At 35.7% G+C, this 22650-nt stretch overlaps 1 protein-coding gene across 1 annotated transcript in view; it reads left to right on the top strand.

Moving 5' to 3' along the window:
• si:dkey-215k6.1 (transmembrane protein 132C) overlaps positions 1–22650 on the top strand; it is a 245291-nt gene that overhangs the window by 72881 nt on the left and 149760 nt on the right. Inside the window, exon 2 of the mRNA XM_051110577.1 lies at positions 6997–7882. Within this exon, the coding sequence (XP_050966534.1) occupies positions 6997–7882 (886 nt within the window). The remainder of the gene's footprint in view (positions 1–6996; positions 7883–22650) is intronic.

The following is a 22650-nucleotide window of genomic DNA, read 5'->3' on the forward strand; positions in this document are numbered from 1 at the left end:
AGCGCCATAAAGAACGGACTTGTGACACAGCGAGATGCTGTTTTCAGGACGATGCTGCCTCCATCTGCCGAAGCTACGTGCTTTATAGCGTGCAACCTCCGTATCGCAGCTCCCCAGGGCCGCCACAAAACATTGCACTTTTAATTTTTTTTTCTCAGCCTTCTGAGGCGTCACGATTATGTCATGATCGCTGGTGGTGAGGCGGAAGCAATAGAATGGAATTTATTCATCTAGAATTTCCTGATAAAAGATCATAGTGAAAAATAAGTGTACTAAAATGGATTTAAAATACATTTATTTCATTTTAAGTGTACTACAAATACATGTACATATTTATGTACTTAATGCAAACTGCAATTGTGCTAAACTGGTATGGAACAACTAAATTGGAAGAACTAATTTTGTACTTAATGCACTTTAATTGTGCGAAAGCAGTGCTGAGGTCCAACTAAAGATATACTGAAGTATGTTTGATTGCGCCAAAGTCAAACTATTGCAAGTATACATTAGGTACACTTTAACAATCTTGCTTTTAAAGTCCAGTATTATTCAAAGATCATACAGTCCTCATCAATAGTGACATTAAAACACATATTAGGCTTAATATTAGGAAATTGGGCACAAGTAATACTCCAAATAGTTTAATTATCATTTTTATATCAGTCTCGAGTGATATGTCAGTAAATATGCTAGATTTGAACTATACGTTTTGCTTTCTGCATTACTTTTATTTTATTTTTTATTTTTACACATATTCATTGTATGAGGGGGGTGTTTTCTAATAATCAAGCATAATAACATTAGAATAAATACATTTTCAGTAATTTTTCTGTAATTTTGTGACATTTGACTGAACTGTTTTTTTAATTTTATTTTTTCCTTATTTTTCGATGTATTTATTTTATTTTATTTTATATATTATTATTTTTTATTTTATTTTTACACATTTATTGTACACATTACATACATTTATTTCTACATTTCCTTGATTGTATGGTAATGAGTGTTTTCTAATAATAATTAATTTCCAGTAATTACAGTAATTTTGTGACACATTTTACTGACCTGTTTTTATCCCCCTTATTTTTCAATTACATTTTTATTTTAAATTAGCAATTATACTCTTATTAGCATGTATATTTATTTATTTATATATGAATATATTAATTTATTCTACATTTCACTAAAAAATGATTTTAAACAAAGGGATGAGTTGAAATTTTGTTTTTGCTTTTGAACCCAGAAAATTTCCTTTGTTTGTTGTAACGTTCATTCATCCTCTTTCTTGTCACCAGCCTCTCTTCTGCCTCAAGACAGTGGGTCCACCAGGCCTCACGTGTGTTTTGTCTCAGCATTGATTTGAAATGAATCGCTGAAGGTGTACCTCTCTCTGAAGGGATTATTATGTGTTTAAACTCTTGTTGTGAGACACAGCGCCATACCAAATCTTCATTATATTTTCACACCTTTACTATGCTTCACTCTCTCTACCTGAGGAGAGAGAGAGAGAGCGAGAGAGATAAAGCAACACAATGAACCTCCAGATCTATTCCAGGCAGCTGCTTGAGTTTCTGTTGCTCTCCATTCTGTCACTGTTTCAAAACATGCAAATGAGTCTCTCTGAATCAGCACGAAATCTGTTGTATCACTATAAAAAAAAGAAGAGAGAAAACAAATGAGGAAATACAAAAGATTGAAAAACTGCGATTGTGTATTGCATCATCGTATATTGGCTTATAATGAGCTGAGGTTGAAACTCTTGCTGTGCAAAATGTGTGATATTGTTTAGTGCTCCCGTTCTCTGATTTATCAAGTTTTTCTGAACTTATATGAAGCTAAAGAAACACATGTGGGAAGAAATTTATCAGCCAGGGCTGCGTTCAAAATTTTCAATTTTTTCTTCATTTTCTCCACAATTGTCTTATTTCAGTTCAGATTGCCTAAAACACAGACGAATTTCAACTATGGGCTATTTTTTGTTTTTAGTTAAAGGGGTCATTCCACAAGTTGATATGATTCTTTAGGGTCTTAATGAAAAGTCTCTAATATACTTTGGTTTAAAATTCTCAATCGTTGTGTAAAACAACACCCTTTTTACCTTGCCAAAATCAGCTCATTCTGGTCGAGGCTGCTTTAAATGCAAATGAGCTCTGCTCGCCCCGCCCCTCTCTTCTCTCTGTGGATTGACCAACCTGTTTACTTTAGCCGCATTTGGCTGCTAAACTTGCTAACTAGCACATTATTAGGAAAAGCAATCGCAAAGATTCATAAAAAAACCCTTATACTTCTTCTGTAGGTGAAGCTGGATCACAAATGATTCGCGCAAACATAGACGGATATATGTAGATCAGGAGGCGCATTCCCTTCACAAACAAACGTAATCAGCTGCATCTTCAACGCTCAGATGTCGGGAGTAAATGACGACCACTACGTTCATTATGACATCCAGCAACACAACACCTCAATCGCTCAGTTCGTCTAACTTGCGTCCCTGCTCCGGCATCAAAACATGGAGGTTGGACAACTGATCTTAGGTAGACGCTCATGTCAATCAACTATCGTGGGAGCGGCTTCTGTGGGTGTGACGCAACAATGACAGGCATCTGAGAATGGCTCGATTTGAAAAAGGGAATATTATTTTTATAGAATAATTAAATGCATGGATTTTTATCATTATAGGGTAGATTTGTACATACACTGCCAACACACATTAATGTTCAAACAACATGGAAAAGTGAACTTAGCATCCGATAACACGTTTAAGATTGTTTCGACTAGAGGTCGACCGATGTATCAGTTTTGCTGATTAATCGGCACCATAGTTGATTAGCGGAACTATCGGTTATCGGCAAAAATCCATGCCGACATTTTTTTCTGGGTTGGCTCCGTTGCTGGAGCGGCTGAGAAGGCCATCATTATACAGCAAAGTCCCTATAGTCTTTGTTATACAGCACGAAAGTGGCCTCTAGTGGCGGAAATCACTGACAGCATGTGCCGTTTGTATAGACACGTGACACTGCATGCTGCACATAGCGGGACACTTCAAAGGCAGATCGACATCGACAACGCAATGGTGTGTACAGTATACTGTAGTACATGTTTTCATGTCATTACTAAGCAATGAATTTGTTGACTAGATGCTGCATTAGTGGAGAAAGGACGGCAGTATACTTTTGTCCGTTTGGTGATCAAATAAAGTCTTGTAGACCGCCGCTTGAATTGAACGCGATGCGTCCAGCATGTGTGAGTTCTTCTAGATGCGGCGCTGCACTTTTGTGTGACTAACATATTTTTATATTTTGATTAGATAACCACAGATGTTGTAGAATAGAAGTAGTAAAATTGTGAAAGTACACAATATCCATATGTATGCAATTTCAATACTGTGGCCTTTGTGTAGATGACCATCTTTAGCTTGATTGTTGATGTAATGCTAGCACTTTACAATATGAGTTCATTTGTAACATAAAGATTGATAAAAGCTTTAGAATAGAAGTATTGTTCCTTGTTAGAGCGTGTTAATTTCAGCATTTACTGATATATATATATTTTTAAATACAGTTGCTTTTGTTAACATTAATGAACAATGAACTAACTGTAATGATCAATATATAATTTATATTAATATTTTTATTTATTTACAAAGTATGGTTCAACACTATTTATTTTCCGTTCAGTATCCATTTTAAATAACTATATAACGATTAATCGGTATCGCCCAGTGTGGTCCAACCTAGTTATCGGCATCGGTAAAATCCAGTATCGGTTGACCTCTAGTTTCGACTGTCAGGGATGTCACTGTAATATTTGCATTGCAATTGATCTTCTTTTTTGCATTTATTTGCATATTAAACTGTACTTGGTCTTGCATTTACTTAATCATCAGCTGCCTTTATGTTGCAAATGCAGCACATGTCTTGCAAGCGCTTGTCTGTTAGAGCATCATTTTGCCTCATATTGGCTCTATCAGTACAGATCTAAAATTATAACAGGAAAGAACTGTAAATTTAGGGTCTGATTCATTGAAGCATTTGGCACACTCAGTCTGTTTGGCACACTGTCTTACATTTGATTGGCAGAGCGACCTGATAAGCTCCATCACAGACTTAACGGAAAATACGAACATGTGCTGAGGGATTTTACAGTGATAGAGGTATCCTTGGAGAAAGGTGAAGGATTGACTTTATGCTTCAGTTAACCATGAGTGACTACAGATGCGGTAGAGCTTCTACATGTGGCATAAATACCTTTTTTAAGTCATTTCCTCCAATCAGATTGCATGCCTGCAGTGCAACTTATGGGAGTTATGACACACAGGTTTTAGTTAGCAACAAAATGTTTTTAAAGTTTTAAAAAAAGTTATCAGGTTGATATTGTAAAAGCAATATAGTGCTACCATGCCAAATTTCTTTGTGTTTGAGCATTTCAGATACTAATTAATTGTGTACTAGAGACATACAGACTTTTTGACCTTTCAGACTTTATGCTGCAGCTCAAAAGTTTGGCTATTATGACTGCATCAGGAATGCTAGCAAGGCATTGTTTTAGTGGTGTAAAGTTGTGGTCTTGCAGTTAAACAGTTTGGTGTCTGATCCTGCAGTTGTTCTGGGATGGGATTTTACTGAGGCCACAGTCCTGCTGTAGCACCATTCTGCCCTTGAGCAAGGTATTTAGCCCTGAGTTGCTCCTGTGGGACCTTTTGCATTGGATAAAAATGTCCGCTAAATGACAGATTTCAATTTCAGTGATAACTTGTTGACTTTTTGGGTCATGTTTTGAGAGGAGTTCAAATAAGTTGTCCCTGAGCACAAAGAAAAGACCATTCCACCATTGCTATTACACCCTGACACTCATAAAAAGACACATGGTCACAAAGCCACTGCAGTCTCGTATCCTGTCCAGTGGAGGTGGAAGCAGTTGTGTGAATGTGAGCCTGAGGGCTACAAATGATTCCTGTTGCTTAACTGGTAGAGCATGGTGTTGGCAATGCCAAGGTCATAGGTTCGCTAAAATGAAGGCCCTCAAAGTCACTTTAAATAAAAGTGGTGCTGTGATAATATACTCATACACTATATAGATATGTCACAATTATTTTTCCCACAATAGCACATTCTTACTTGACATACTTTACTTTTTTATGTATTTATGAGCACATTTACATCATTTACTGCAGGTTAATTAATGAAAAAGGAGGTTGTAAAAAAGCACAATCTGGCAATTCTCAACCAACGAATTACACAACCTGCAAACAATAGCAAAATTACAAAATATAACATTAAAAAATATTAAAATCACTTGTTTTTCTAAAGAAACATTGTCCAACAGCAACACCAGCAGGTAAAGTTACAGCAGCAGTCCGTGTCTCTCTAGTCCAGGGTTGCCAGGTTTTCACAACAAAATCCATCCAATTGTATCCAGACTAGCCCAAAACTAGCCCAGTTGTGCTTTGGTGGGGGTGTAAAATACATGTGTTTTTGGCGGGGTCGCTTAAACCCACAGTCATAAAAAACAACCCATGCAACAGCGTTAAAGTAGCCAAATTCCGCTCGAAAACCACGGACTTGGCAACACTGCTCTCACCTCCCCTGAGCCTGTAGAGTTTTAACAGACCTCCTAAAGTGTGCAGTGAGTTTGGTGGGGGGTAATTCAGAATTAATGGGGGAAAGTCACGTGTCTCCATCATACGTTTTGATACGTTTGGATATGACTGGTTATGTTTGGCTATGATTGGTTCATGCGATAAATCCCGCCTCTTGTGTTCATGTGGGTTTCACATTCACGAATCGATCTGAATGAACAATCTAATGGCGTTAATGGGAAGATTAATTTAAATAAGCAAACAGCTCACACATTTAGATATAACCACTTTGTTTTGTCTTAATAATAAAATAAGACTTAAAATTGGCGTGAAAACATAATCTATGGGAGGTTTTAGAGAGTAATCAACTTGGTGAAATTTAAAGTAAAATAAATCTCAAAGTATGTGACCATTATTTACCAAGCTTTGATGACTGATGACCTGACAAATTCAAAAATAGTTCAAAATTAACTTTTAAAAACAATAGCGAAACGTAAGTTCGCAAATAAAATATATTGTTTAAATTGTTACTGCCTTTGTTTTATTTTATTTTATTTTATTATTTTAATAAATGTAAAATGCCTAAAACACTAACTTGATTAGATTCATTGTTAATGTAAAAATATAAAATAGAATTTTTTTTTTCTTTTTTGGTAGTGAAAGTGTTACATTTGATTTAAGAAAAAAAAAGACTTTGCCTCCTCATTTCAGAAATATATATATATATATAAATTTGTTTTTAAAGAAAATCATACTTTTATTTAGCAGGATGTTATAAAATTGTTCAAAAGTAAGACTTTTACATTTGTTACAAAAATGTCCAATATCTATTTATAATAAACTTTCTATTAAACAAAAAAAATCCTGAAAAAAGTCAAAAATACCAACCATTTTTCTGACCCTTATAACAATAAACACCACCAAATCAGCATATTAGAATGATTTCTAAAATAGCATGTGACTCTGAAGACTGAGAAATGGCTGCTGAAAATTCAACTTTGCCATCAGAAATAATTACATTTTAAAATTATAATTATTTTTCACAACAGTACTGTTTTTACTGTATTTTTGAGCAAGCAAAGGAGAGACTTCATGCCAAAAACATTTAAAAACTCACTGACCCCAATTTTTTGAACGCTGGTGCACAATAACTCTTTTTTTGCTGAACTCTTCTTGATGTTCACTCCAAACATTGGCTTACTCTCTACACACACTTATACAATTATCTTTCCAAAGACCCTTGGCCTTAATTTCATTTGTTTCTCTGTAAATAAATGCTCTCATTAAATGAGATAAATCAAAGACCAGGGGACACTTTAAATTATAACTGAAAGCAATTTTCCTTGTAATAACATCTGTAGTGTCTCTGAAATGAAATAAACATACAGATAAATCTCTTTCTCTTTGTCTCTCCGCAGTGTGTGAGAGCAGGGGCGGAGGTAGCGATCTCGTGCCCAGGTTCTCCTCATCCTTGCCCACGTATCTCCCCGTGTCCTGCCAACTGCAGGGTGCAGAGTCATCCTTCTTTCTCCGGGAGGCCACACAGGAAGTGATGCGTAACGGAAGCTTGCAGACACGCAGCGAGCCTCTCTTTCTCCACTTGCCCGATGCTGGCCCTGCTCCCCTTTTGTCGGTCAACTGTAGCTATGGCAACCTCACCGCAGAGGCGCCGGTACCGCCAGAACTCCTTCAGGGGGCGCTGCCACGTTCCTTCCACACCTCTACGCACCTCACGCTGGGCTGGAAGGTGAGAGCGCACCTGGTGAGCAGGAGGATAGGAGTCGATCGGCCTCAAATCCAGGTGTTGTTTTATCTGGCGGGCCGCAGGTGGGAGGATGTGGATCCTCCCGCGGAACTGCTGCCGTGTATCCGTGTCGTTGGGATCCGTGATCCAGGGGAAGGTTCCGTATCAACCGCCTGCCGACTGGAGGGAAACTTGGGGATCTGTGTAGCCCAGCTTGGCATCCCAACAACCTGGTTCAACGCTCCTCCACCACGTAGGCGCACACAGGAGCCTGTTCCTGTCACGGTGGAGTTGCACTACTCCATCCTTCCTCCAGAGGCCCTGGGGAAAGAGTGTGTAGCGGGTAGGGTGCAAGGAAAGGCTGTAGGGCAGGAAGGGGATATGCAGCGGATTGGGACGGTGACTCTCGCCACTGGGGACAACAGAGCGCCCAGAAAACGACTTAGATTGGACAGCGATGTTGAGATTCTGGCGCCCCCCAGCCCAGTTAAACAGGGACAGACTGTGGGATTTCAAGTACTAATGAATTCGGCTGCCGCCACTGAGCAGTTCACACTGAGGTAAGACAAAGTACATACACACACCAGGTTGAACGTCTTGTGCTCATTAATGCATCGATCAGACAATAATTAAGTCTTAATATCAGTACAGTCCACCAAATACTACTGTGGTGTAGGGCTTGTATAAATACTCATTTTCACTTGTCTTGTACTTGTCTTCTAGAAAATTAGCCAATTAGTAGCATCCTTATGTGAGTAAATCACAAAATGTAAGGATGCACCCGATTTTAATATTTTGGCTTATATTTTATTTTGTCATTATTTTATTATGATGTCATTGTAAGGGTCCGTTGTATGACCAAACTCTTATTTCTCTATCCACCTTATTCCTAAATGTGTAAGTAAGCCTATGGGCGAGACTTCCAGTTTATTAGCCGCTAAAGGGAAATAACGAGAAGAATAGCAAGGTGCAGTAAGCAGTAAAAGTGTTTGCATTACAAACCAGTGTGTTCATAATTATGACAATGCACTAAAATAATATGGTATGACACACCACTTTTGCAGTATCAAGCAGCAAAACGAGCAGTTTTGTACTGCCAAAAAATGAAATGAAACCGGAAGCAAGACCCATAAAATTTACAAATGGCCCAATTATTTTTACGTGAAGAATATATTGGATATGAGTCATTTTATTTCACACTAAAAGTATGTATTACAGTATAAACCAATATAAAATTAGAGCAAAGATGCACATAAGAAACAATAGGACAAATACAATAAAAGAAAAATATGAATTTAATACAGAATTTGAATAATCAAATGTAAAAAACATTTACTGGCAAGTATCAACAATCCAGTAATTATTTTTATGTAATAGTTAATATTCTTTACTATTTTTTAATAAGTTAAAAATAAAACATTAGAAAATAAAATCTGTTGTTTTAAAAGCTACATGTGAATTTAGGCATCAAACCATTATAATATAAAGCATGAAACAGGAATATTCATCTGGTAATGATTATTTGTTTAACAATGTTATTATTTGCATGTATGTGTGTGTGTTCAAAGATTAACGTTAACTCTTTCCCTGCCAGCGTTTTTGAAAATTGTTGCCAGCCACGATTTTCAATAAAATTTCATGGCGCTCAGAATATTTTGTTTTATGAATACAGTATCTAAATATGAAGTACATTAAAATAAAGAACAGTGCCTCTACTTTTTAAACAAAAAAATCCCTTATTCAAGCTTAAAGCATTCTTTTTTATCACACTTGAATGTTTCATAAAAAAATTGTGTTTTTATTAAATATTACATCTGCATCATATTCAGTACTGTGATCAAAAAATAGATGCAGTAGAATGCTTCCATTAGCACCCCCAAAGCTTCACAGTCCTCTACCACTTCCTGAATTGTCATTTCACTAAGTAAAAATAGTTTTCTTTTATATACTGTTTATTGTTGATGATCGCATTATTTTTCATATGCACCTGCTTATATATGAGATTGCAAGCTTCTGAAACTTCCTCGCCTGTGTTTTTGATCAGGAGATTCTGGACTCATTCAGAAGATGCGTAATAGTGCCTCCAAGTGTGTAACAGTGAAATGCGGAAACCTGGAAAATTCGGTGTTTGGCAGGGAAGCGGTGTCTCATAGATAACGGAGTGTTAAGACTGTTAGATTCAAAGATAATCTAATCTCAAAATAGAGGAAATGAGTATATGTAATTATATGTCCAGTATATATCCAGTATCAACTCATACGAATAAAAAAAAAACAAACAAAAAAAAAGCTAAAATATTGTCCATTAACCAGTATGGTATTATTATCTTGTGCATCCCTAAAAATACTGAGTGCGTCTGAGACAATGTGGGTGAGAAATGAAAGTGTGCATAGCTCACATTGTCATAAATGGTTTCTGTTAGCGGCTGGATTCATTTCAAGGCGGTTTGTGAGAACTGTGGCTTTGTAAGTCAACACTCTAAATCAGGGGTGTCCAGTCCTGCTCCTGGAGGACCAGCTTCCTAGAGAGTAGAGCTCCAACACACCTGCCTGGTTTCTAATAACTCTGAAGATTCTGAAGATTTTGATTGGCTAGTTCAGGTGTTTAATTAGAACTGGAGCTGAACTCTGCAGGATGGTGGCCCTTCAGGAGTGCGATTGGGCACCTTACAGCTCATTTATGAACACAAAGTCTGCGTCTGAAAGCTCTGGCAGCTGACTTATTGACTCGCTGCCCTATCAGGTGGTTTGTTTATTTCTTTATTTATATTAGTTAATTTTATATAAATTAATGATATTCAAAAGTCCAATAGAAGTGCATCCACCCATCATAAAAGTGGCTCAAGGGGGTTAAAGGAGAAGTTCACTTCCAGAACAAAAATGTACAGATAATTTACTCACTCCTTTGTCATCCAAGATGTTCATGTCTTTCTTTCTTCAGTCGTAAAGAAATTGTTTTTTGAGGAAAACATTTCAGGAACGTTTTCCATATAGTGGACCTCTATGGTGCCCACGAGTTTGAACTCGAATTTATATACTTTTTAACCTCAAATGCTTGTCTTATCTAGCTCTGTGTGAATTCAGTGAATTCAGAACCCATCTCATTTTCTCCTCCAACATCAAAATCATCCTACATCGCTGTTTGAACTGTTTTAGTTTTTTTTTTGTCGCGTTCACTTTGTAAACACTGGGTCAGTACTTCTGCAGCAATGTAGGATGATTTTGAAGTTGGAGGAAGAAATTAGAGGAGAGTTTTTCAACCTACTCTGACTGTCTTAAACCAGAATACAGAGTTCACACAGAGCTACACAAGAAGAGCATTTGAGGTTAAAAAGTATACAAATTGTAATAGAAAATAACCAATTGTTTTGCTAAGTAAGACCTTTTTTTCTCAGCTGGGATCATTTAGAGCCCTTTGAAGCTGCATTTAAACTGTATTTTGGAAGTTCAAACTCACAGCCACCAAGTCCACTATATGGAGAAATCCTGAAATGTTCAAAAAAACATGATTTCTTTATGACTGAAGATAGAAAGACATGAACATCTTGGATGACAAGGGGGTGAGTAAATTATCTATACATTTATGTTCTGGAAGTGAACTTCTCCTTTAATAAATGCCTTCTGAAGTGAAGCAATGTGCTCGTGTAAGAAAAATATCCATATTTAAAACCATAATCTCTAGTTAGAAACGTGGAGGCGCAGTGGAGAGAGCAAAACAAAACACCGCTCACAATTTAGAAGTACAAAACAAGGATTTGTAAAGAAATAATTTGATACAAGCCAAGAGGAGACCATCTTTTGGTCCTGTAAACAAATTTTTTTTTTTCCTTACTCACATTTGGTACTTGGTGAGTGTTAATTTTAGGTCCTGTTTACACCCATAGAGCTCCCATTATTCAGTGCTAACAATACACACACATGCAGTTTAGTGATCCTTATAGTCACAGTTCACACATGAACACACTGCTGCTCGCTTACTCGCTGGCAGCTTTTCAGTCTGGAGGCCTTGGGGCTTTCCCCGACATATGATAGATTAGACTTATTCATCAGTGCGCAGATAAAGCAGAGCTCCAGACTACAGCCGTACACATCCCGCCAGCTCCGCTCCTCTCTATCACTGCTGTTGAGTTTTATAATGGGCAATAATTAGTCTCCGCCATCAGCACGTAAGGATCATTAAAATGGATGAAGGAGCACTACGTTGAGGTTGTTTCGGGGGGTATAACAATGGAGTCTCTCGTATAGCCACTGAGAAGCTTTTAGGTGAATTTTGCATTTGTATACAATCATTACTGATTTAGGAGGGCAGCATGTATTTGTTAAATATAATAGTTTGCTGTTTAAGCTAAGAAAGATATTTTAGTTTAGGTGTGGTGGCATTGAAGTGTATTTACATCTGGGATTGCGATTATCTGCAGGAGAGTCGCTATGGAAAACGTCTTTCCTATCTCAATTAACTTCCGTCAGCAGAGAGACAGATGCATGCTGGCAGAGGAAGATGCTATTGTTTCTGCTAGTTGAACGATGCTGCGACATCAAAGCCACTCCTGCTGGTGTCGTTTGGGTCTATAAAAGATGTGTGATGTCTTTCATTTCGCCACCTGCTATCTGTTTAGATGGAGAAAATCAAAATGTTTTCCTCCTACCGATGATGGGAAAAATCTGCCAGCCGTTGTTTGTTTGTTTGTTTGTCTAGAAAATCACAAATTTCTGCCCTCATTGTTGCCGAGGAGGAGATTGAAATAGCTAAAAATAGCTTCATTTGTTCCCTTTAAAATCAAAACAGAGTTTGTGTACTTGGTATTTTTCCTTGTTTGTGTGTCATACACATGGAAAGACACAGGGCTTTGAAAACGCACCTCTGCAGACATTTGAATCAACCTAACAAAGGTAAAACGTTTATATATTCTGTCACAGTCTAGACGTAGTTTAAATTGTAGATCAGTTTTTACTTGTGCATATATGCTACCTGTGCTGTGTGCTCTAATAAGAAAAAAAAAAGGTTTTTGCATTTTTTTTCCCTTGATACATTAAGATAAGAGAATAATTGAGAATAATTATCATTAGAGGTACAAATGGATGGGAAAATTTTCAGTAAATTTGTTGTAAACTTTCCAGAATTCCTCACCCTTTGCAACCCTAATTATAATTTTGCATTGGATTCGGATTTCTACAAATTTAAAAAAATAATTATTTTATTTTATTTTATTTTATTTTTATTATTTTATTTGTTAACAACGTCTAGACGCAAGGGTTTCAGAGAGGTTTAGACCTACTTTTTTGGTCCACAATCCACTTTCTACACTCTAAAAATAAAGGTTTTTGCAGTGATGCCATCTAAGAACCATTTTTGGTTGTCCAAAGAACCTTTCAGTGAACGGTTCTTAAAGGAGAAGTCCACTTCCAAAACGAAGATTCACATATGCTGTACTCACCCCCCTTGTCATCCAAGATGTTCATGTCTTTCTTTCTTCAGTTGTAAAGAAATTATGTTTTTTGAGGAAAACATTTCAGCATTTTTCTCCATATAATCAACTGATATGGTGCCCCGATTTTGAACTTCCAAAATGCAGTTTAAATGCGGCTTCAAACGATCCCAAATGCTGTTCTAAATGATCCCAGCCGAGAAAGAAGGGTCTTATCTAATGCAGCGATTGGTTATTTTAATAAAAATAATACAATTTATATACTTTTTAATGCCAAACACACGCCTTGTCTTACTCTGCCTGAACTGTTTTTGTTCTGGTTGATGACAGTTAGGGTATGTCGAAAAACTCCCATCTCATGTTCTCCCTCAACTTCAAAATCGCCCTATATCGCTGTTTTACCTTTTTTGTTAAGGGTGTTTGATCTTGATGTTCACTTTGCAAAGACTGTTAGTACTTGTGCATCGATGTAGGATGATTTTGAAATGATCCATATCCATTATATGGAGAAAAATGCTGTCTTTAGAAAGAAAGAAAGAAAGAAAGAAAGACATGAACATCTTGGATGTCGAGGGGGTGAGTACATTATATGTGAATCTTTGTTTTGAAAGTGGACTTCTCCTTTAAAAGAACCAATTTGAAGAACATTTTAAAAATCTAAAGAACCTTTTTTAACTATAAAGAAACTTTTCTGCATTTGAAACGTTTTATGGATGTTCAAGGTTCTTCATGGAACCATCAATGCCAATAAAGAACCTTTATTTGTAAGTGTAAAGTGTAGTAACTAGCAAATCGTTAAAATTAGTGACTCCTTTTCTTAAGAAATGTTTTTTTCTGTCAGTATTATTCAAACTTGAATATTTTGTGATCCTTTCTGCATCTCTGGTGGCCACCACATGGAGTTCCGACCATAAGGTTACTATTTAAAATATTTAGATTAAGATTATTATTTAAATCAGGGCTTCTCAACTCTGGTCTTCGAGGTCGACTTTCCTGTGGAGTTTGCCTCCAGCCATTTAGATTAATTGGAGTTTAGATGAAATAGAAAATCTAATTTGATCACAATTTTGGAAATAATTCTTCTGTCTGTCCTGTTCCATCATGTGTGCCACACAGCTGTCAAACAATGTTTAAAGAGGAAACATTTACACTTCACAATGTGATGCTTGGTGAACAAAACACTGCAGATTTCTCAGATGATTTGCCACATTTTTCCAGTTTTAGTGCTCGTTCTCAAATCAGCAAGCACAACTGTCTAAACTGTTTTTGCATATTTTACTATTTAACAGATTTGAACTGTTTTCACCTAATTTGCAAGGCTAGCATCATTTATTTTAAGAATATCAGCTGATGAGTAGAAAGACAGATGGAAACCAAACAAAGCATTAACCACAAAAAATAAAATAAAAATACAGTTTTTGAAATAATTATTTTCTTTAAAATGAACAAAAAATGAATTAAATTGATCAAAAGTGACAGATAAGACATTTATAATATTACAAAAGAATTCTATTTTAATAATGTTTGACAACAGTACTGTATTATTTACTATATCTTTGAATAACAGTATACTGGTAACACTTTACAATATACTCTTAGACTCAGTATACTCAATATACTCCTACAGCATTTGTTCAAGTTAGACAAATTAGCTTTACTGATGTTACCAGATGCAAATTCTTCTATCTTCTACCTACTGTTTTCCTCATCTTAAAAAACAATCTGCATTTTCATTCTACCTTAATGCATAATGCAATCAAAGGACTTTGGATTGAATGTGCTTTGAATTTCATCTGCTTATACATTTTGGTTAACAAATCAAAATGTAATAAGAAAACAAAATTTGAGAAAAATATTCAGGGATTTATCAAGAGTTTTGTAATCAGTACTATCTGAAATACGCAATTACATTCAGCTGAAAAACATGTTGTTTCAGTGCTTTTTCTCAGGAGATTGGTGTGAGGCAAAAGAAAAGTACTTGTAAACAAATTTATGAAGTGTAATTTGCATCACATTGTTTTTGCAAAGATCTGTGCAATCAGTGTCTCTATCCAAAACCCTAAAGTTTGAGAAGTGTGTCAGTAGTTATGGGGATAGTTCACCCCAAAATGTTAATTTTGTCATCAGTTACTCACTCTGTCATTTCAAACTATATTATTTTCTTCTTCAGTGGAACACAAACACAAAATAAGATCTTCTAAAGTCATTGGTCTCCCAGAAAAATCCCCAGTGACTATACTGATAAAGTCCAAGCAGTGTTATTGGGAGTAGCAGAATACAGACTTCATCTTTGAATCATCTCTGCTGGGATTCTGTAGGTCAGTACATCAGTAATGCGAATTTCAATGACAGAGGCTGATCAATGACAGACTTTACACGAGTTGTAGGTGGCAAAGATATATTTAGTGCTATTGGAAATCTAATTCCACAAATCTTCAAATCGTATGCATCCTCACAGAGCTCTGCTTTAGCCAAAACAAAAGCCACTATAGCACGCACATGTACACGCACGCACACACCTCAGAAGCTGTGCTAATGAGGACTAAGATAATGATATTTACTAAATACAACCCCTGAACCTCACACAAACCTCATAACATGATTAAAATTGCAAAACATGACTTGGTGAATAATGAGCATGTCAGATACTTAGAACTACTTCAAAAATCCTCATAAATCCTCAGAAGTTATAAAATAAATGTAAAACTTTTGATAACTAAAAACTATTTGTGTTGTTTTTAAGTAAAACTAAAACCATAAAAAACTTTTTTATTACTTTTTTTTTTGCAGTTGTAAATTACTTCAAAATTTTGTTTAATTTAATGTGTTATTTGCAAGTTTTTTTTATTTTTTATAAATAATTGTGAAGTTTACTAGCAATTTTTTATGTGAATTGTTTTTTTAAAGAAAATTTTTAAGTGACATACAGTACACTGCCTTTTAAAAGTTTGGGATCAGTAAGATTTTTTTTTATGTTTTTTAAATAATTCTCTTACATGAATGCTCATTAAGGCTACATTTACTTGATTAAATATACAGAAAAAGAAACAGTAATATTGTGGAACATTATTACAGTTTAAAACAGGGGTGCTCAACCCTGGTCCTGGAGATCGACTTTCCTGCAGTGTTCAGCTCCAATCCTGACCATACACACCTGAACCAGCTAATTAGGATCTCAAGGAGCACTTGATAATTACAGACAGGTGTGTTTGATTAGGGTCGGAATTAAACTCTGCAGGAAAAGTCGATCTCCAGGAACAGGGTTGGGCACCCCTGGTTTAAAATAATGGTTTTCTATTTTAATATATTTTATTAATTTTAATATATATTTTTTAAAATGTAATTTATTCTTGTGATGCAGAGCATCATCAGACATTACTCCAGGCTTCAGTGTCACGTGATCCTTTAGAAATCATTCTAATGTGCTGATTTATTACTTTTATTATCAGTATTGCAAACAGTTGTGCCGCTTAATATTTAATTTTTGCAACCTGTGATTCTATTTTTCAGGATTCTTTGATTTAAATTATAAAAAGATCAGCATTTATTCAAATATAACAATATAAGTCTTTGCTATCATTTTTTATCAGTTTAACAAATACTTGCTGAATAAATGTATTAATTTCTTTCAAAAAAAAGGGAAAGAAAGAATAAAAATGTACTGACCACAAACTTTTAAATAGTAGTTTATGTTTTTACGAAAGATCGGTAACAGTAAATGCTGTTCTTTTTAACTTTTTATTTATTGAAAGAATCCTTAAAAAAGTATCACAGGTTTAAAAATATTAAGCAGCACAACTGTTTTCAACATTGATATTAAATCAGCATATTAAAATGATTTCTGAAGGACACTGTGACACTGAATACCAGAGTAATGATGCTGAAAATTCAGCTTTGCATCACAGGAATAAATTACATTTTACAATATATTCACATAGAAAACTGATATTTTACATTGAAATATTATTTCACAATATTATAGTTTTTTTTTTTTTTTTGGATTTTTGATCAAATAAATATAGCCTTAATGAGCATAAGAAACCATTAAAAATCGTACTGATCCCAAACTTTGAACGGCATTGTACATGTATATGAATGTTTATGTATGTATGTATATATGTGTTAATTTTTCATATATAAGGAACTTATTTTATTTCAGCTAGTTGCCAACATTCACATTTTTGTTTAGTTGAAGCTAAAGTAATTTATTTATTAATTTATTCCTTACTAAAACAAGTGAAATATATGTATATATATGTGTGTGTGTGTGTGTGTGTGTGAGAGAGAGTCAGTATTTATAAAAGTCTATTTTAATATAATATTTATGTACATTTTTAGAATTAATAACCAAATTGTATTATCTTTTTTGTTTATAAATTACATTTATAATTTAAAATTATATGAATAATTTTTCCAACAGAGAAGTTTTGTCAGATTTAGACCATTTTTGGTCACTTTTGTCCCCAGTATATTGTTATATTATTAAATATGTGCACACATTTATTAAGGAATGAGTTTTGTTCTCCGGGTCTGCGCCCAGCCACTGTGTTAATGTCTGTCGTCCGGTGTCCCACAGTGCATCAGTGCTGCGGCTGCCTACTGGTGTGGCCTAATGTTCAAGCGCCCACCACTTTACCACCATAAATCTCTCTTTCTCCCTCGTTCTTTTTCCCTCCAATAGTGCGCCTTCTCTCTCATCCTCATTAGCCAACTCTAAAATATTCATTTGAACAGGCACTGAGCATCATTAGTCCCTGTTAGAAGACATGATGTATAAGAAAAGGAAAAAGACTCAGACCTACAGGATCTCAAGGGAATTGGTCTTAATGAAAATGAAATCCTACTCAGGATTTTTTTCTTTTATTCTACTCAGCCATACACAGACAATTTTGTTGATGGCTCATATATGTGTGTGTGTGCGGCTGGGATGACCTGCTCATCCATTTAGAACTACAGAAAGCACTTGGCTCGCTCTCTATCTCTGTAAATGTGCGTGACTGCGTATTTAAGCTGGCCCGCAGACGTGATAAGTACAGAACTGCTGGGTAATTACGTTCAACAAGAGAGGTGATAGGAAGCTAAACGTGTGTGTATGCGCATGATTACATTAAACTGCGAAGTAGATGGAGGGTCATGAGCACTTGTGGCTTCCCACCTGTGCTGGAGCTTGTCTTATTACCCGTCTGGTCTCATTTTGTATCGTTCTAATCTCAAAAGCACTTAGCGTGGGGCTTTTGAACATAGAGGGCAAGGCCTGTAGAGAGAGAATGTCTGCAACAATCTCTCTTGCAACTCTATTCTTTTTTTCCCCCCTCTTACCTGTCTCTCTAACAAACACAAACACACACATATCGAACTCCCAGAAGAGGCTGGGAGCTTATTTCTTGATCTAGCTGACTTCTGATAGCAGCATTGAGTGGGTTGAGTACAAACGTATGGAAAGGTAAGCGGCCCCTGAGGGCTCGTGTATCGTTCATCCAGAGGTAAAACCCCTTTATCTCATTCCCCGAAGACCTACAGTATCTAAATCTTACGTGCACAGGAAGGGGTCACGATTATTTGGATGCTTTTTTAAAAGCTCTGTAACTTCAATTTAATTCTGATGACATTTTCACACCTGAAGTAGTTAAAGGGATAGCTCACGCAAAAATGAAAATTGTCATTAATTGCTCGACCTCATGTCGATCCAAACCCGTAAGACCATTGTTCATCTTCAGAACACAAATTAAGATATTTTTAATGAAATCTGAAAGCCTTCATAGACGTTCAAGGCCTAGAAGGGTAGTAAGGACACCGTTAAAATACTTCATGTGACACCTTAAAGGAGAAGTTCACTTCCAGAACAAAAATTTACAGATAATTTACTCACCCCCTTGTCATCCAAGATGTTTGTGTCTTTCTTTCTTCGTAGTTCTTAGTCGTAAAGAAGTTCTGTTTCTTGAGGAAAACGTTTCAGGAATTATCTCCATATAGTGGACTTCAATGGTGCCCCCAAGTTTAAACTTCCAAAATGCAGTTTAAAAGCAGGTTCAGAGGGCTCTAAACGATCTCGGCCGAGGAAGAAGGGTCTTATTTTTCAATTTGTATACTTTTTAACCTCAAACGCTTGTCTTATCTAAAGTTTTTCAACCTGAATTACACAGAGTTCGCATGCACATCGCAGAGAATAGACAAGAGGTTAAAAAGTCTATAAATTGTCAATTTGTTTGGAAAATGATGATCGTTTCGCTAGATAAGACCCATCTTCCTCGGCTGGGATCGTTTAGAGCCATTTGAAGCTACATTTAAACTACATTTTGAATGTTCAAACTCGGGGGCACCATTAAAGTCCATTATATGGAGATAATTCCTGAAATGTTTTCCTCAAAAACATCATTTCTTATCGACTGAAGAAAGAAAGACATGAACATCTTGGATGACAAGGGGTGAGTAAATTATCTGTAAGTTTTTGTTCTGGAAGTGAACTTCTCCTTTAATGTTACAAGTTACAAGAATACTTTTTGTGCGCAGTGAAAACCAAAAATAACAAGTTTATTCAGCAGTTTCTTCTCTTCGTATCGGTCTTCGCACTTCATTCACAAGAGTATCACAGCGCATGCATGGCGCATGCGATGGTACTCTCTTAAACTTTTTGAAATAAAATGGATGAATATAGTCATTAATACTGAATGCAATATAAATGGCTTTGGATAAAAGCAACTGCTAAAAGTGTAAATCCAAGTTCATTGCTTTGTATGCCTTTCATTTACTAAAATGTCCATTTCATTTACTTAATATCCTTTGTAATTTGACTTTATGCCATCATGAGCTAGGTTTCATGTTACTGTTTAAATATGCACTTCGTTCTTGTGATATTATTTTCAGATGGATGGAAAAAAGTGCATCTGGAGTAGCTGTGCAGAGTGATAAAAATAGGATATCTTCATGAGCAGAATGTGTGCCAGATTGTGCATTTCCAGTAGACATTATAATGGAAATGATCTAGTTTTGTGCCTTTCTAGCCTTATTTTCTGAATCCGTCTAGCCAGACTGAGTTGTTGTTGAAAACTTTATGGTGAGGACACTGGACACTGACATTAGTAGTTTCTGGTTTATTGGGCTGGTTAACTTTTTGAGTTTCTGGCTTTGGCACCAGCTCTCCATAGGTCGCAAAAACAGTAATAGGCACAGATTGTGCCGATTGAAAACCTTCTCTCCACTCCAGTTAAAAACAAGATAGGACTTGATTTTTGTTGCTTTTGTTTTGAGCAAACATAACAAGAGGTTCAATTTGAGGGTCTCCTACTCCAATTGATTGAGCGTGTGAGAGGAAAAACATACATCATCAAATCAATATAGGCTAAGAACAAGTCTGCAGGTAAAGCTGGCAGAAAACACACAGATTTCGTCCCTGGAGTTGAAAGTAAGTCAGTCGGGAGTCCCACACTCTTCGATATACACATTAATGAAGGAGCACAGGCGCTTTAGAACAATCTCAAGTCAAATGTATCCTGTCCACACATGGATTCTCCCTTCAGAGGGCATACAGGAACATCTTGACCCCTTGAACAATTTCTGTCAGAAATGGGCCCTGGCAGTTAACCTCAAAAAGACAAAAATAATGATCTTCCATAAAGCCTGGTCTCTAAGACCTCAGATGCAACACAGATAGGCCTGGGTGCCAAAAGATAACAGGTCGTGCTCTTATCGCACATCAAAAGAGGTAGAAACACAACTTGTTGCCAAACCTGAACAACAAATAAATAAGAGAGACATCTTCTTTTCACCATCAGGAGTTTAAGTTGAAATCAAATCATCTTCAGAAAACATGAAACTTCAGAAACTTTAATTGCACAGTGAAAAGAAAACAAAAAGTGGTTTGCTGGTTAAAACTGGTGTAGAAACAATTTTCACTTAGAAATAGTTTCAAAGAAATGACATGTAACACTTTGAATTAAATGTGAAATATGTGACTCTGGTCTTAAGTAGCACTGATATATTTGTAGCAGTAGGCAAAAATACATTGTAGGGGTCATGATTTTTCTTTTATGCCAAAAATCCTTAGACTAATAAGTAAAGGTCATGTTCAATGAAGATATTTTGTACATTTCCTACTGTAAATATATCAAAACTTAATTTTTTATTAGTAATATGCATTGCCAAGTGCCTCATTTGGACAAGTTTAAAGGTGATTTTCTCAATATTTTGATTTGTCTGCGCCCTCAGATTCCAGATTTTCAAATAGTTGTATCTCGGCCAAACACTGTCATATCTTAACAAACCAAAAATGTCCAACGATTTCCCCCAAAACAATTTGCAAAACAAATTTTTGCTGAGCTGAGCAAAAATTTTGCATGGCTAAAAGAAAAAAAATTGTGCTCTGGTCATTCATGTGCTTTAATGCGATGTTCAGCCCATCTGACAATACAGATGTCATTTGGTTTAATGCACAATATAACCCATCTGACACTACAGATTTTACTTGTTCTTTGCTAAATTCAACTCTTAAAAATACAGTCTTCTTTTGCTAACATGTAAACTGGTATGTTGTCACTCTCACAGATGTAAAATAGAATGATAACATTGTTTTAGAGTATATTATGGGCTATGGACTAATAACCGAGTGGCTCTGAGAGGCTCAAGTGTGCGTACCTGTAGGTGTTGAGCTGGTGTGTGTGATGTGTAGAGCTGAGGAATAAAGGATCTTAGCAGGACTCTTTGCAGCGCACACACACAGTGCAAAGGGTCTGAGTGTGTGTATGTGTAGGTCTGTGTGGTTTAAGGAGGTCAAGATAACGCAGATGTTTTAAGAGCTCTGCTACCACTATCTGATCCTGACTAAAGCCCTGTGATCCCCAGTATCTCTCTCTCTCTAGCAATCTCTTGCTGTTTTCTTCTCTCACTGACCCACTGTGATCCGCTCCACCTTTCCCCCTCTCGCACGCTAACATACAGAGTCTCAAAGAGTATTTTTAGGGTTGTACGCTGCAATATATGTGCAATATGTGTTTTTGCTTTGTGTATATATATATATATATATATATATATATATAGCCATTCTTACAGGATTATATTATGTAATAAAATATGTTTTTATTAAATACAAAACACATCTAAACATTTTTACAAAATAAAATGTAATTAAAAATATTAAATAAGAAAACATTATTTATAATTTGTACCTTTTCAGAATATAACTTGAATTCTGTTAATTTTTCTCACCACTGGCATTACTTATTCATTTATTTCTATGGTTTATTTATAATGTTTATTGAAGTTTGTTTTATTTATGAACCTCAAGACAGGAAAAAGCACAAAAAAATTTCAAGATATATTCTGAGAATGTCTTCATATCTTTTCTCCCTTGTCCAATCTCACATGCTAACATACATAGTCATAAATTAACGTTTTTATAAGTTGTACATTGCAAAAAATATGTATTTTTGTTATTGTGAAAATTAATCATCTGGAGGCTGAATAAATAAGCTTTCCATTGATGTGTGGTTTAAGAAATCAAAATATTGAGAAAATCACCTTTAAAGTTGTCCAGTTCTTAGCAATTCATATTGCTAGTCAAAAAGTAAGTTTAGATATATTTACGGTAGGAAATTTACCAGATATCTTCATGGAACCTGATCTTTACTTAAAATCCTATTGATTTTTGGCATAAAAGAAACATGGATTATTTTGACCCATACAATGTATTGTTGGCTATTGCTACAAATACACCCGTGCTACTTACGACTGGTTTTGTGGTCCAGGGTCACAAATATTAACAGACAGTTAGACCTAAAGAAAGACAACATACATCTAATTTCGATTACAGGCCTGCATCTCAGTCTACTTAAATGAATCTGTCTGCCTAGATTTCTGTCCATCTCTGTCTGTCTTTTTATCAGTCTGACTGTTTTGCATGTCATACTG

The sequence above is a fragment of the Labeo rohita genome, chromosome 5 (genome assembly GCF_022985175.1).
Source record: "Labeo rohita strain BAU-BD-2019 chromosome 5, IGBB_LRoh.1.0, whole genome shotgun sequence".
NCBI classification, from domain to species: Eukaryota; Metazoa; Chordata; class Actinopteri; order Cypriniformes; family Cyprinidae; genus Labeo; species Labeo rohita.